General features: G+C 41.1%; 1 protein-coding gene across 5 annotated transcripts in view; it reads left to right on the top strand.

Annotated features, from left to right (window-relative positions):
- The window catches only part of dagla (diacylglycerol lipase, alpha), a 38991-nt gene that overhangs the window by 7846 nt on the left and 14934 nt on the right, over nt 1-16211 (top strand). For 3 of the 5 annotated variants that reach the window (XM_053422679.1, XM_053422696.1, XM_053422687.1), the window contains exons 2-9: nt 9641-9742; nt 9863-10074; nt 11546-11647; nt 11745-11883; nt 12027-12114; nt 13230-13388; nt 13470-13547; nt 16041-16165. In XM_053422679.1, the coding sequence (XP_053278654.1) occupies nt 9648-9742; nt 9863-10074; nt 11546-11647; nt 11745-11883; nt 12027-12114; nt 13230-13388; nt 13470-13547; nt 16041-16165 (998 nt within the window). In that variant the 5' untranslated portion in view covers nt 9641-9647. The remainder of the gene's footprint in view (nt 1-9640; nt 9743-9862; nt 10075-11545; nt 11648-11744; nt 11884-12026; nt 12115-13229; nt 13389-13469; nt 13548-16040; nt 16166-16211) is intronic. The other 2 variants (XM_053422703.1, XM_053422712.1) reach the window with 1 other exon arrangement.

The raw sequence follows: 16211 nt of genomic DNA, 5'->3' as shown, positions 1-16211 counted from the left end.
ATGATGACGGACGGGGAGCCCTGTCATTGTTGTTACATCATTGTTGTTGCATCACGTGGGTACGGGACTGTGCCTGGCACACAGAAGCACGCTGTGTGGAGCACAAAAGCATTGCTCACATGCAGGAATATGTCAGAGTCTTTTCACAAAACACATGTCATTTGGATTCAGAAGGTCGTCACAAGCTCAGGAAGAGAGAGGCAAGAGTTTGCAAGAGTCATGACGTATGCAGAAAAGAATCTCTTCAGAACCAGAGGCAGCACCTCGGCCTGGAGTTACTGACACTATTAATGAAGCATTGTGGGGCTACAGAGAGGCCACATGCTACAAATCATATTTGCAAGAAAACCAAATCATTTTTATATTTTTACATTAAGTACAGCTAATATCACAATTTTAATATATGTCAAATCTAAATCCAATGTTTTGCCTGTTGTTCATCCCTAGAGATTTATGAGGAGTAGAGTTGTTGTAAAGGTCAGTTTCTAGACATTTAGTGGGCGCTTTTGATCTCAGGTTACAAACACTGCGGGGTGTGGGCCAGCTTCAGGTGCTGGAACTAAATGTTTTATCTCTTGGAAGAGTTAAAAATACAAACTTGTTTAATATTTCACAAAAGTTACAAGACTGGGAATTTTCTTTACGATTCCCTCGGCACTAATAAGGGATTCATTTGGAATACATTTTGACAGTGAGAACATGTCCATTTTTGTGGAACAGGAATGGTGTTCATACGATGATCTATAGTAACACAGTGAGAATCATGGTATGAACTTTATACTTTACTATGTCTTGTAAAGGGAAAATATGACGTCCAGTTGTCTATGTTAACAAAACTTTGCTGTATGTTAAAATGTGCTGGATCAGACCAAATTAATGTAAAATCTGTTACTGTTAAGGAATGTATGCCCTTCTGTATTTCCTTTTAGTTTTTGTGAGCTACTCATTGCCTCTATCAGATTTTTCAAGGTTTCATCACAAAAAGCTAAAATATTCAGGTGTGGCTTGGCTTCTGCTACTGATAATAATGCCTTTTTGTATGAAGCTATGTGTGTCACAAACTGTTGACTTTTGCTGTGTTCCAGTTCACAAATAATCCGAAAAAAAACGGTCTTAATGCAACATCTAATGTCCATAAGAAGCCCAACAGCACCACTAATAGGCTAACATCCTCAGGGTGATAAATGGGAAAACCCCTAAGGAGGGAATCGCTATTAGTGAGGTTGGTGCATTGAGACTTGTATTGATGGCCAGAGTCTTATTCCATGAAATGCAGCAGAGTGGATCTTGACAGAGGTCAGCGCTAAAGAGCTGTACACTGGACTGATTACAAGAGGAACAGGCTGGATTTCATGGATGTCATAGTGCAGCTTGATAGATGGCTTGCACTAAGATTATTGAGCTGGGGTCCTCTGCTGTGAAACTTTTATTGAATGAAAATTAGGGCTGAACGATTTGGGAAAATAATCGAATTGCGATTTTTTTCCCCCCAAATATTGCGATTGCGATTTAATATGCGATTTTCTATTTTATCCTCTTTCCCCCCCAAAAAACTCAAATCGTATTCCGTTACATTGACTAATCTGAGTAACGTATTCTGAATACTTGGGTACTTCCACATTGAATTGCATTTTATAAGTGTTGGAATGCTGCGTTGTTATAGTCAGTGGAGCAGCAGCAGTTTAAGCTCTGTGTCCGCGGATGCGGCGGGCCAGCTGGATGCGCTGGAAGGGCAGCTTGCGGATCAGCAGCTCCGTAGATTCCCGTTCATGTCCGGATGGTCGTGCAGCGGTATGGAGGCGCCTGGCCTCAGCAGGAACACCCCCATGCTGAACACCTCCGTCTCGCAGATGTGCATGTAGGTGACCGGGGGGCTCTGGAGCCCCGCCGCACAACTTGCTTTTCCGGGGAGCAATTTTCAGGTCCGCCGCCCGCACCGCGGTCAGCAGCGGGATGAGCTCACTCTGTGAGTCCGCCACGTCGGCCGAAGACTTTAGGACCCTGTAGGTAATGCAGATCAGAGGAGTTTTGTGGTCCCGCGGCATTCTTGCTGCGGGTGAGGACAGCAGCCCAGTGCCCTACTCTCTTTCGCACGTTTCATTCGCGCACGTTGCGATTAGAAAAACGCGTTTTATCATATCGCGATTTTATCGCAAATGCAATTAATCGTTCAGCCCTGATTACCGCCATCTACTGGATCTCAATCTTTCTGCATTGAGGTTCTTTAATCTTTATAAAGAAGTGCAGGCCAGGTTTAGGAAATTATGACAGATCATTTCCTGTCCTTTAGAGCTCTTTGATCTGTTTTGCCGTCTTTGTATGCTTTGATCTTTGTTGCTGCTGAATTCTTTGAAATATTAGTTTGTAAAGGCCTGGGAGAGGAAGTAAATACACTTTGGTGTTGGTTGCAAGCCGAAAACCTGGGACCAGTCTATTATCACCAGGAACAAACCGACATCCAGGTGCCAGTCCATCATAACATGGATCAACGTTCCAACCTGGGACCAGTCTGTTATCACCAGGATCAAGCCGGAAACCAGGTACCAATCCATCATAACATGGATCACCTCGATCAAGGCGACGGTCACCAGCGACCAGTGTATTATCACTTGGATCAAGCCGACAACCCGGGACCAGTCTATTATCACCTGGATCAAACCGACAACCTGGGAACAGTCTATTATCACCTGGATCAAGGCGGTGGTCACCAGGGACCAGTCTATTATCACCCGGATCAAGCCGACAACCCGGGACCAGTCTATTATCACCCGGATCAAGCCGACAACCCGGGACCAGTCTATTGTCACCCGTATCAAGCCGACACCCTGGGACCAGTCTATTATCACCTGGATCAAGCCGACAACCTGGGACCAGTCTCTTATCACCTGGATCAAGGCGGTAGTCACCAGGGACCAGTCTATTATCACCAGGATCAAGCCGACAACCTGGGACCAGTCTATTATCACCAGGATGGTGATTGGTGAGCTGTCCGATCATATCAAGCTGGAACGGAATACTGCCCTAGAAATAAAAAAAACTGGAGAAAGAGCTCGTTGCGCAATCCGACAGGAGGAAGAAGGCTGAGGCATGCCTCTGCAGACAGGTGGAGGAGACTTCTAAAATCAAAATTTCACTGACCCAGGCTAATCATGACCAAGAAAAATCAAAACGTCAGTGGGAGGAGGAACGGTCACATATCCTCTGTGAACAGGTCCAAGCAATCTGCTGCCTCAAGGTAGAGAAGATGACGGTGCAGGAAGACCAGAACAAAGAGACACTCCAGTGGCTTGAGAAGAGGTCCCACCTCCTGGAGTCTCTAAATAACACCAAGCAGGCTCTAAAGGAGAAGAAGAAAGGGAGAGAGATAACACAATCTAGGTCTGAATGTTTGAGGACATTGCTGTCCTAATTAGGTGAGCCTCAGACAAAACCAAAGATGGAATGGAAACAATCACTCCACGTCTTTACCAGTTCTCTTTTAGACTGTGTAAAAACAATAAAAGATTTGTGGGGGTAGTTCGCCAGAGCACCTCCAGGGTAACCAAGGAGAGTTGATTGACACAGCTGAAGTTAGTTGGCCAATGAAGTCTCCCTTGATACATGTAGAGAGACACAGAGATGCAGGAGAAGACAAACGCCAGAGCTGAGCTGTCATGACAGGCAGAAACTGACAGACAACTTATGTTTTGTTGTTTTAATGTTTGCTGTTTTTCAATTAACGTGCTGAAACGGGAAATGTTCATCTCTGTCTGTTGTTGTGAGACCCCGGAGCCAACGTCCATTACCACAGTTTCTCTTAGATTACTGTTTCAATTTATATTTTTGTAAAGGTTATATATAATAAAATTAAAAATAAAGTTATTTTGTACATTTTTCTGTCTTATTAACAGATTGTAATGGTACAAAGCCTAGAAATGATCTTGGCTCAGCAATATTTTTTCAATTTTGCCCACAATAGAGATTTGATCGGGTAGGGGAGAGCGGGGTAATGTGAGACATTTTTTTTCAAGCAATGCTTCTCTAAATGCAATGTACAGAGTGCTTAATGGCTCATAATTGCTGAAATTATAAATGGATCGATCAACATATATTTGCTCTACATCCGTTTTGAATGATTTGATTGCTGAAAGCTTCCTGCAAGTGTGGATTTATTGCTTTTGCCTGCTTCATATCAAACGAAGATAACACATCTTTGCATAAAGCAATCTATGTAAAAACCCAACCCTAGGGGAGTGTTTTCATGATTCACCATTAACAAGAAATCTGTTTTGAAAATAATCATTAGTAGGAACTCTATTCATGACCAAATGGAATCAAATTATATTGGCCAATCTGTAAAAGGATCTAGCAAGGACCAAACAGTCAAATAAATAAATTGGAGAAATCTATTTTTTTAATGGTTAATCAGTCATGATGTTCTTCTTCACACAGCCGTAGTGTTGGCAATGCATGTGTGAAAGCAGTAGTTTGTAATAAATAAACAGTTATAAAGTGCTTCACAATACAAACATGCTCAAAATGCACAATAAAATGAAGCAATAACAATGAACACATTACAAAGCAAACTACAATGTCATAACATAATAAATGGAGTCACTAATAAGCAATTACAAAATGATTGATTTAAAAGACGAGACAGTTTTACCGCCCTGATCTCCTCAGGCTGACTGCAAAGGCTCGGTAACGTTTGTGCATCAATCTAAACTTTGCAACAACAAGGAACAAATGCATCCAATGATCAAATTATTATTATTATTATTATGATGATGATGAGTGGGAAGGGACCTCAAGCTCAAAGATCTGATAAATAATCTGGGGGAAAGTCTCTCAGGCGATTAGTAAAATAAACAAAATCTTAAAATAGTTAGCAATGAATGTGCTTTATCCTACCAAGCGATGGAGGGCCCAACTGACCACCAGTCTCTATAAGGATTTATAGTTTGATGGTAATGTTAGTTTGAATAGAATTTCACAAATTCCTATTCCTCAATCGAAATTACGTGATCAAGTGCATGCTGGGATAGGCATCATCCACCATGTGAAGGGAAAAGCAGAACAATAGAAAATGGATGTATTTGCTGGAAATTACGCCACCCGACCAGAATTCTTACATCAAATAAACAAACTTCACTGAGTAGATTGACACCAAGACAAGGTCATACTTACCCTCCAGTGTCATTTGATTTCTAATTGTGTCATTATATTTTCTCCATTGTCTCTGCTGGGAGTTTCAGCCTTATTGTAACAACAGGCCTGGGGGAGAGGGCTGATAACTGTGTCCCTGGCAGATGAGTGTGCAGCGCCTGCATTTAAAAGATCTGCTTGATTTCACTGTCCTAATTGTTCTGACCTAAATGAGATTTGGGCAGAGTTTAGATCTTCCTTTATTTCTCTCTCTCTTCCCCTCCCCCCCTCTTTTTCCCCCCCCCCATCTTTCCACTGTCCTCTTTAATGTTGTTTCAAACTGGATAGAGTTTGACAAGTAGCTGAGATGTGACTTCAGTCACATGAACCCGTTCACATGCCTCTGTTTCCTTCTCTCTATTGCATTATCTCAAAGCAGAGGAACCACATTGTTGCAGAAATACTAAGAACTGGAATCTGTAGGTCAGAGTCGTCGATACTGTTTTCTCCTTAGAAACTTTCTTACAAGCTCCACATTGTGGTCCTCCATCGTTTGCCGTGAAAGACGGTTTGATTGCTGATTCCACTCGGTTGTTTGTCCCTCTTGGATGATGATGATGGTACCAATCAGTGAAACCACCCACCTACTGTGGTGCTTTGTGGTGTTTGTGGTTTGACCCCAGGTAGTTGCAATCACCTGCTAACAAAACCCTGAGGTCGTTAGCATGCGAGAAATGACCTGTGATATTTGTGCCCCGGCTGCAAACATCTGCACAGGGTTATTCAAACATATCAAGTCGTTTTGAAGTTTCATATTTTGCTCTGTTTTGCCTCCCCTGTCTGAGTTCGACAGCTTCAGTGTGCCAGCTGATGTGCTGTAGGGATTGGAGTGGTATGAATGAACGCCCCCTTCACACAGGTCCATGTCAAGGTTTGAAAACAGGAATGCATGAGATAACAGAAAGGTCTGTAGCAGCCTGACAGTGACGACCAGTGATACAAAGACTGCAGGGTGTGTGAATTCAGCCTTACAGCTGTGTTAGAGCCTTTAGTTTACTGTGTCTTTCTTTCAGTGTTGGCGAGGATCTAATTGTTGGGACTATAGGACACTCAGCATTTCCCACATTAGAAAGGAAGAAGAGTTGCCCAAACCTCCTCACTGTTGAATGTCAATTTTCTTGGAGCCATAACGTAACTTTCACAGTCAGGTGAGTAGTGGGTGTTTGCTCGATAGAGGTCATTCACATCCACTAGCTCCATCTTTTCCTCTCGGTACAACATTGATGTTAATTTTTGCCTGTTGCCCCGTGAGATATAATTTACTTTTTGCTGGAGACTCTGCTTGTTATTTTTGTCATGAGATCTTTTCACACCCATGCTGTGTTCAAATAAAGGCCATGGGTTATTTCCAGCTCAGTAGTACACATAGAAAGACTTGGTTATATTGCTTGTTGTTTTTTCCTCAGAAAACATTTGCAAATGTGGTTTCAGATCACATCTGAGTGTGAAGCCATTAGCAGTAATGTGTAAGTAACGTGTGCTTCCCTTAGGTGCCCCCCATCCTCCCAAATCAAAATATTGTAAATACATCAGTGTTTATAATGCACAACATGGTAATCTGACCGACAAATAGACAAACTAAAGAGATTCAAGTTTACGTCGTGAAATAATCGAAGTAACCCAACAGTCTCAGTCGTCAATCAGGATGTGTCACTCTGTTTCAATAGCATCAAATAACTAATTAAAATCAAACTTACCTGAAAGATAAACACTTAAACATGCATCAGTCTGATGCATGGTGATACAGTGGTTAACACTGTCACCACACAGCAGGAAGGTTCCTGGTTTAAATCCCTGCAGGATTTAAACCACCGGTGCATATTTTGTCAGTATCCCGCCTAAATGGATGAGGTGGGAATTATGACCTACACTGCAGTCATCCACCAAGGAATCAAGATTATTTGGATTCACTTAAGGGCAGCTGTCATGTCATCCATCTTTATACAGTCTGATTTACACATACTGCAAATAAGTGCAGGTGTTTAGGCTCAGTTTGCAGCCACTTGGGATCTAAAGTCGGACGTATTATGAATTTAAATATCTGTAAACTTGGCATGACACTGGGAATTGAACATAGAATAGAATAGTTATTTTGGCAATGCAGAGGCCGAGGATTTTGAGTGTTGGATTTTGTCCAGTGAACTTGGGGTTATGGGAATCTATTCTGACAACAAGGTCTCCAGTGTTTGTGTCTGTGTTGTCATAGAATAGAGAAGGTTTTGTAAAAAAGCTACTTCTCCACCAGATTTGCACAGAGGAAATGTCAGTGTTTATTTGTAATACTCTGCACATCCCTACTGAGAGTTATGTAGGTGGTAGCACAAATGTCTCAATGAGTTATTTTAGCTGATTTCTTACCTCTGATGTAATTAGGTGCATTCTCTCTCCAGTACAAACTAAACAAAAATAGTGGATGATCTCTTGTTACTTTTCTTAATCTAAAGGCCACGTCAAAGACAAACACACTGCACCAAATGTTGAATAATTCACATTAAGTCCAACACGATGTACACAATGTAGCGATTAAACAACATATAGTGATCCTCTGGAAAATGATAAATCATCATCGCGCAATGATGACCAGGGGCTCCTTTTACTTAATGACAAAAAAGAAGGATGATATACATGGTATACTGATGAAGAGAGAACTTGTGAGTTTCAGTGCTTGGTTCAGGAGCTGAAACTATACCACTGCTGCTGCTGGACATGTTTCAGGAAGTCCGTTAGACAGTTTGAAGAACTGCTGGAGCAGCTGGCACCAAGATAATAGACTTTTACTGAATATTTATTTTTGAGTGAGGGTCCTGTTTGTTCTTAAACAGTCCCAGCTGTGCACATTTGCTTCATTCATCTTCTTTGACAGGAGTTGTCTTCCCTTGTTTGGTCCTAGCTTCTAGTCGGCAACAGTAACTGTGAGAAATGGCTGAGGACGAATATAATAAATAAAACGTCAACAGCGTGCATTCGGATTGGTTAGATGTGTCCAAGCGTAACTTTGGAAAAATGTAACTGGGTCTGAACATTTAATATCTGCAAAGTCGCTCAGCTATATTCCAGAACTGATGAAACTTGCATTGACTGGTACAGATTCAAAATATAATAATAATGTGCTAATTAATCGCATTAAAAAATATAGTGTGAAAAAGCCTCAAGAGACTGTTCTGAGTTAGACTGAATATATGTTGTACATGTTTGTGTAGATGATCAGAGGTGAGTCTTATGTAGATGTCATGCAGATATGTTGTTTATCTCCTTTTCCGAGTCTGTCTTTCATCTGTGCCTCTGTCGTTATTTTGGCAAGAAGCTCTTAGTGGACACCAGCTCTGTAAAAGGATGCACTGGACATTGTCAACCTATTGTTATATGGACAGAACGTTTTGTAAAGCTTTTTGTCAGATTTGTATCTGCATTTTTTTACACTTATATTTAAAGCCAATGATTAACTTGATGGTGTTGTACATCTGCTGCAGTGTTGATACACACCACACACGTTATTATAGTCTTGTGTTAGATTAACCTTTAACCAGGAAAATTATCTCTTGGCCTTTTTCTGCAGACACAATACTGTAACAGCCGTAGTGACCGTCATAGTCAGTTTCTCAATAACTAAAGAATGTGGAAGGAATGTTCTGACACAATTCTTAAATGCAGAGGAGTGCTTGACAGTGGCAAATGCAGATTTTTCTTGTGGCTTTATCTGTTGCTAAACTTACCACTACCCTATTGCTGCATACTTTTGTGACAGAACCTAAAAAGACGTCCTTCAGCTTCCAGCCAAATTTGCAGGAGCCGAGCACCATAAAGGCTGTATCAGCCTGTATCAACACCATAAGGCCTACATCAGCCTCTCTGTGGCTCCTTCCATCGCTGCTGTTTCCTTGCTACCAGTCTTCTTGCAGTTCATTTGTCTCGCCCAGAGGCAACTTGAGTAAACACTCAGTGTGTTTTCAACGAGAGAAAGAATGGACATGGTGACGTGAAAAAAAAAAAAAGCTCTTTCCCAAGCACTGTACAATCATATATCAAAGCTGGTTCTCTTTCTTTTCTTCATTAAGTGGTGCTTTGTAGCTCCGCATCCGTTCACCCACTTATTCTCATCCCTCCTATTTCTTTCCCCCTTTCCTCTGTTTGAGTCTATTTCTGTTCCAATCCCTGCAGCCCTCTCATCTTTGGCATATATAGATTCATATACATAGTTTATGAAACTGAAATTTAAATGCTAATCTACATCTGATGCGTTGCTTGCTCCAGAGACATCTGTGCAGTAAGATGCACTGCAAGTTGGTTTCTTTTTGTCTTTTGCTGTTTTGATGCTCTGTCATGTACAAATATGATCCATAGCATATAGGACATTGGACCGAATAAATAAATGAGCTTTAGACAATGAGAAGCAAAGTCTTAAAGAATGTAATTATGTTCCTGACAATCTTTCTCTGCCTTTTCGTTGTTTCCACAGGGCAGTGATGCCTGGCATGGTGATGTTTCGGCGGCGCTGGTCAGTTGGCAGTGATGACCTAGTGCTGCCCGCCCTCTTCCTTTTTTTATTGCACTGCGTCTGGTGAGTCAGTTTTTCTTTCAAGGGTTCATTTTTTTTTCTTTCATATTTATATTTTAGACTTATCACTTCATCTCTGAAGAAACATATATTTATGTTTATTGTTTGTTTTGTTTTTCTAAGGTTGGTGGTTCTCTCCGTGGTTCTGTTCGGCCTCCCTTATGGATCAGACCAGTCCTGTTCTATAACGCTGGTGGACCATGGCCGAGGGTACCTGGGAATACTGGTCAGCTGCCTTATCTGTGAGAGCGCCATCATGTGGCTGAGCATGAGAGGCAGCATTTTGTACACACAGCCCAGGGAAGCTGTGCAGTACGTCATCTATATACGATTAGGTAAGACATGCAGGCACACACTTTTCCCACTCCTTGCTAGTGAAGGTCAAGAGATGGAGGCAATTTTGTTTTGGTTGTCCGTCCACCTGTCTGTCCGACTTTCATGACCACGATATCTTGTGAGGGAATTTGAATCTTTACGTTCTCTTGGACACAAGGATTTCACTGATAAGAATTAGATGGTCAAACGTCATTGTGACCCAACAGTAGGGCTGTGCGATAAAACAATAAAGATAATTATCGCAGATATAACTTTTCCTTTATAGAAATATGAGACATGTTCGATATAACATCAATAGAACTCATTCCATTCATATTTTGACAGACAACACAAAGCTGAACCAATCATGTGGCTGGATTAGGGTCACAGCCCCATCAGGTTAGGTTGACACATACAGCACAGAGTGTAGGAGGAGCAGCCGCCCACGTGCTAATGTTTGGACCCCTGCATAGACGTGGCTGACGCTGCATAGATGCAGTGACATAATCCATTCATGTGGAAAGGACAAACTCATATTAAAGGTCTGGTCGTCCTGTGTCGGCTTCCTCTTCACTCCCCCTTTGACCTGTGCTCACTTTACACTTTACCAATAAACACCATAACTGATCAGAAGTTACACGTACAGTACTGTTTACTTTGTGTTTGTTAGATTCAGGCCAGAGTTTATGAGACACATTTTAAAACGTGCTACACAACAAGAGATGTAACGTGACGTGCACAGACTGGACATCGGGTTAAAGTGACTCGGAATGATCCGGAGTCATGATCCGACATCCTCTATAAATAACTAAATACATGTGATTATCAGTTTGTGTGTGAAGAGCAACACACACACACACACACACACACACACACACACACACACACACACACACACACTCCTGCAGACAGAAGAGAAGTTCTTCCCGCAGTTTATGACGCAACACTAAATTCATTGTTGCAGAATAAGCAACACCCTGTTCATCATGGAAAATAACTACGAGTTCAGCAGGTTTTTTATAAAGATCACTTCTGTGTCAGTGATTAGAAAGGAGCAGAGTGACCAGCTGACCTGCTCGGAGTAATACATATCAGTGCAGTGTTGATGATTTATATTGAGATATATATCGATATCGACTGATATAAAATAAATTATCACGATATACGATTTTTTCCCCTTATTGCCCATCCCTACCCCACATCACACATTTGTGGCAGTAACTAAATAATGAATATGCTTATTATGACAAAATACACATTTTATGAAATTCCTTCAAAAGCTATGCTACGTATATTATAAGTCTGGGCAAAGATGTAAACTGCAAAAGGGTTAGGGAGAATTGCATCTTAATGCTCGTTAGGTGTGAGGACAAGGTTTGTGGAGATGAGTGTTTCAATATAAGGTCTGAACACATATTACATTGATGGGGCACTTCGTGATCATTATGCTACTCACTCCCTCTTCCTATTTGTCTCTCTTTCTCTTTGCAGCTATTCTGTTGGTCGAGCTAGTGTATGCTGTAGTGGGAATTGCCTGGCTTGTGCAATATTACCAACCATGCTCTGATGTCACAGCCAAAAACCTGGCGTTGGGTAAGTGAAAGAGGTTAAAAAGATGGATGGAAATAGACATAGACAATGGAAAGTTTTTTTTGTTGTTATTTGAACAATGTTTTAATGTTCTCTGCAGGGATCGTTGCATGCAACTGGCTTGTGATACTCAGCGTCTGCATTACCCTCATGTGCACCTTTGATCCTACGGGGCGGACGTTTGTCAAACTGAAAGCAACACGAAGGCGGCAGCGCAACCTCACAACATACACGCTCAGGTATTAACAGGTCCCTAGATTCTCTCAGATTTTTGTCTTGTCTCAAACCTCAACTAAAACACAACATCCATTCATGAACATACCATTTTTTTTCAAGACAAATTCAGTCCTGACAATATTTGTTGACTTTTCCTCTCTATTAGACACAGGCTAGAGGAAGGCCAAGCCAGCAGCTGGAGCAGGAGACTCAAGTTCTTCATGTGCTGCACAAGAGCCCAGGATACACAATCCGTGAGTGACAACACACATTTACCCGGGTTCTCTCTGTGTCTAGAGGCAAACAGAAAGGAATGTAACCAGGAATATGTCATTAAAATGAGCTCTGGCACGATTAATCAAGTCTGTGACACTACAGAGTTAATTTCTCAGCCGCTTACGAGTGACATTTAAATATTTCATGTAAAATATGAATAGCAAATTATTTCGTTACAGGTTAAATCAATTTTACAAGCTGGCTTCAAAAATGTTATGCAAAATTGCAGTCACACAAAGATTTGTAACCACCATTCACTAGAATACATTTTCAAATGGAAGCTATGAAAATAATCAGAACGATTCATCTGCTTTATTAGCTTTTAGCCAATATTTAATTGTAGTAAATTTAATACTAATACTTGATCAGGACATATTGTCCTCAGTAAATTGGTAAAACTCCAAAGGACTTACAAACCCACTGTACTGTAACATCCAGCCAGTTGTGATTTGTTGATCATTGCAGCCATGCAAGGCAGCACGGTGGTAGAGTGGTTTGCACTGTTGCCCTCCAGCAAGAAGGTTCACGGTTCTGCAGGGCTGGGGTCTTTCTGTGTGGAGTGTGCAATGTTCTCCCCATATCTGTGTGGGTTGTCACCAGTTACCCAGCTTCCTACACAGTCCAAAGACTTGCAGATTGGGGAAGAAGTTCATTGGAGACTTTAAATTGAGTGTTGGTGTAGAATTAGGATAGAATGGTGGCATGTCTCTGCATGTTGGCCCTGCAATGCACTGGCAACCTGTCCAGACCCACCCATCCCACCCTGTACAACCATCAAAAGGGTAACCAGTATAGCTAATGGTCGACCTTAATATGTTGTGATTTGGTGCAAAAGATGTAATTGAATACCTTTTTATTCCTTCGTTTTTTGCTATGAACTTTGTCATGCACATTGAGCCTTATTTAGATAAGTGCTATAAAAATTAAGTTATTATTATTTACTCCCACAAAATTGTAATTGATATAAGTAGAAGTATACATTTGTTATCAAACAGAGCACAACAGAGTGTTAGGTAAACCTCCTGTGGTTCAGTCCTTTAATTATTAATCTGCTTTTCCAACACATGCTGATTTCTGCTGCTTTCCTATCCAGGATGCTTATTCAGAAGTGGCAAGCCTTTTCGCAGAGTTCTTCAGAGACCTGGACATTGTGCCTAGTGACATTATTGCTGGTCTGGTACTTCTCCGTCAGACACAAAGGTCTAAGAGATCTTCTATCCTGGACCAGGTATCACTGTCTGTAACACAGATGGTAATGTTTTTATTTATGTATTTGTTTATGCATGTCCTGTAATGAAAAAATAATTCATTTTTTCTGCTTTCTGTTCCTAAGGCCAACAATGACATTTTAGCCTTCTTATCTGGAATGCCTGTAACTCGTAATACAAGATACCTGGACCTTAAGAACTCGGTGAGTTTCTTCTGTGTGGTGATCTGACAGAGCCATGGTTTACGTTAGTTTATATCACATGTGAAACCAGTGACAACTTAAAATTAATGCATTTGAACTAATTGTTAAAGCAATCAAAATCATTTCAATCAATCAATCAATCAATCAATCAACCAATCAAATTTTATCTGATAGCCCATAATCACAAATCACAATTTGTCTCATAGAGCTTAACAAGGTGCAACATCGTCTGCCCTTAACCCTCAACAAGAGTAAGGATAAACTACAAAAAATAACCTATTAAGAGGGGAAGAAACTTAGAAACCTCAGCGAGAGCCGTCTCGCAGGAATGACAGAAGTGCAACAGAAGCCTCGTGTAATGAAGAACATCAGCAAAATCTGAGTATTTCCAACACAGATTAGAGTAAACAGTTTGTCACATAATGGGAAGTAAATTAATTGAGGAGTTATTGTCAGCAATGGTAGAGTATGTGAGTATACATATTGTATATCAAGCGGTCTTGTTTAAAATAATAATCCACGATCAGCTGCCACCACGATCAGGATCCACCACTACAATCAGATGCCACCATAATCCACAATCCATCTTCATGATCCACTGACCCATTCGGGATCCACCATGACCGGCCACCATGATAACGATCAAGCAAGACATTTCCCCAATATGATCACGATCTCTGATTCACAATCCACCTTCATGATCCATGATGTGGCCACAGCTGCAGTCCTGGATCTGCAAATGATAAAGCACAAGGACTATGGGGAATTCAGTAACATGTTTTGATGAGACATTAATGTGCTAAATAGGGAAGCTCCATGTGTCCCCCGACATTCTAGACCTAAAGCAGCGTAAGTAGGAGCAGGTCAAGGACAAACCTGACCAAGCTCTAACTATACTATATTTATCAAAAAGAAAGGTTTTAAGCCTACTCCTAAATTAGAGAGGGAGCCTGCCTCCTGAACTTAAACTGGGAGATGATTCCACAGGAGAGGAGCATGATAGCTGAAAGCTCTGACTCCTACTCTTCTTTTAGAGAACAAGGGACAACAAGTAAGCCTGAATTCTGGTAGCGCAGTGCTCTAGTGGGGTGATATGGTACGATGAGCTTTTTAAGGTATGATGGTGCCATATTATTAAGGGCCTTGTAGGTGAGAAAGAGAATTTCAAATTATATTCTAAATTTAACTGTAACCCAGAGTAGTGAAGCTAATACAGGAGAAATGTGGTCTGTTTTCCTGGTTCTTGTCAGGACACGCGCGGCAGCATTTTGGACAAGCTGCAGAGTGTTTAACGACTCAGTGCCGGAGCCTGATAATGAGGAATTCCAATAATCAAGTCTGGATGTAACAGAGGCACGGGCTAGTTTCTCTGCATCTTTTTGAGAAAGGACATGTCAGATTTTTTAAGATGTTGCATAAGTGAAAGACAGCAATCTTAGAGTTTAGTTTTAAGGAAGAATCAAAGGATAAATCGGAATCAAAGATAACTCCCAAATTCCTGACTGTTTCACTGGAAGCAAGGGCAGTGTCATCTAGTGCAGCTATATAATTAGATACTGCATCTATGAGGTGTTTATGGCCTAGTATTGGAACCTCTGTTTTTATTAATAAGAGATAGTTGAGGGTCATCCAGTTTTTATGTCCTTGAAACATGCTTGAAGTTTAGTTAATTGATTACACTCTTCTGGTTTTGATGATGATTTAACTGGGTGTCATCCACAAAGCAGTGGATATTTACAGTGTGTGTCATGATAATGTTTCCTAGCGGAAGCATATATAATGAAAATAGAATAGGGCCGAGCATAGAACCCGGAGGGAAACGTTGGTTAACTGTGGTGCGCACAGATGACTCATCATTAATTTGCACAAATTGGAAAGGTTAGGGCGGTTCCTTTAATGGCAATTAACTGTTCCAGTTTATGTAATAATATGTGATGATCAATAGTGTTGAATTTGCACTGAGATCTAACAGGACGAGGAGAGACACAAACTCTTGATCTGAAGCTATAAGAAGGTCATTAGTGACTTTGCAGAGGCTGTCTCCGTGCTAGGATGAGCTCTAAACCCTGACTGAAGAGATCTGAAAAAGATAAATGTCATGAGAACCTTCAAGTCTCATCAATGGTTGCAAACTATACACAGAGGGCTCAGTTGTACCGTAGCTAACAACAATTTCACAAGGCCATTATTTTTTCCATGAATTTCACAATTTACAACAAGAAAAAGGAAAATATGAGTAAGTACGGAAAAACCATGATGTTTACAAAGGGTCCTTACTTATTTATTCCATACAAATGAGTTTTGTGCATATCTCACACATTGCATAATGGTATCAGATCCAACAATTAGTCTAATGAGAGCTGTTTCCTGCAGTGGTGTAGAGTCTATGTCATTGCTGTTGGTTTGTGTGAACATGCTTTTATGTATTCAGCTGAAATAATCTTTGCAACCTCGTGCCTGTGTGTGTATTCGTCTGTTTTTGTCCTTTCCCAGACCGAGATGAACATGTACAAGGACGTGTGTTATTACATGCTCTTTGCCCTGGCTGCATATGGCTGGCCCATGTACCTTATGAGGAAGCCTGCCTGTGGGCTGTGCCGCCTCGCCAGCTCCTGCCCGTAAGCACTCAAACACACACCCGCACACTTTTGATCTATTTGGCTT

The sequence above is a fragment of the Pleuronectes platessa genome, chromosome 1, assembly GCF_947347685.1.
Source record: "Pleuronectes platessa chromosome 1, fPlePla1.1, whole genome shotgun sequence".
Classification (NCBI taxonomy): Eukaryota; Metazoa; Chordata; class Actinopteri; order Pleuronectiformes; family Pleuronectidae; genus Pleuronectes; species Pleuronectes platessa.
Note: the sequence above shows the minus strand (reverse complement) of the source record. Positions and strands in the feature narration are given on the sequence as shown.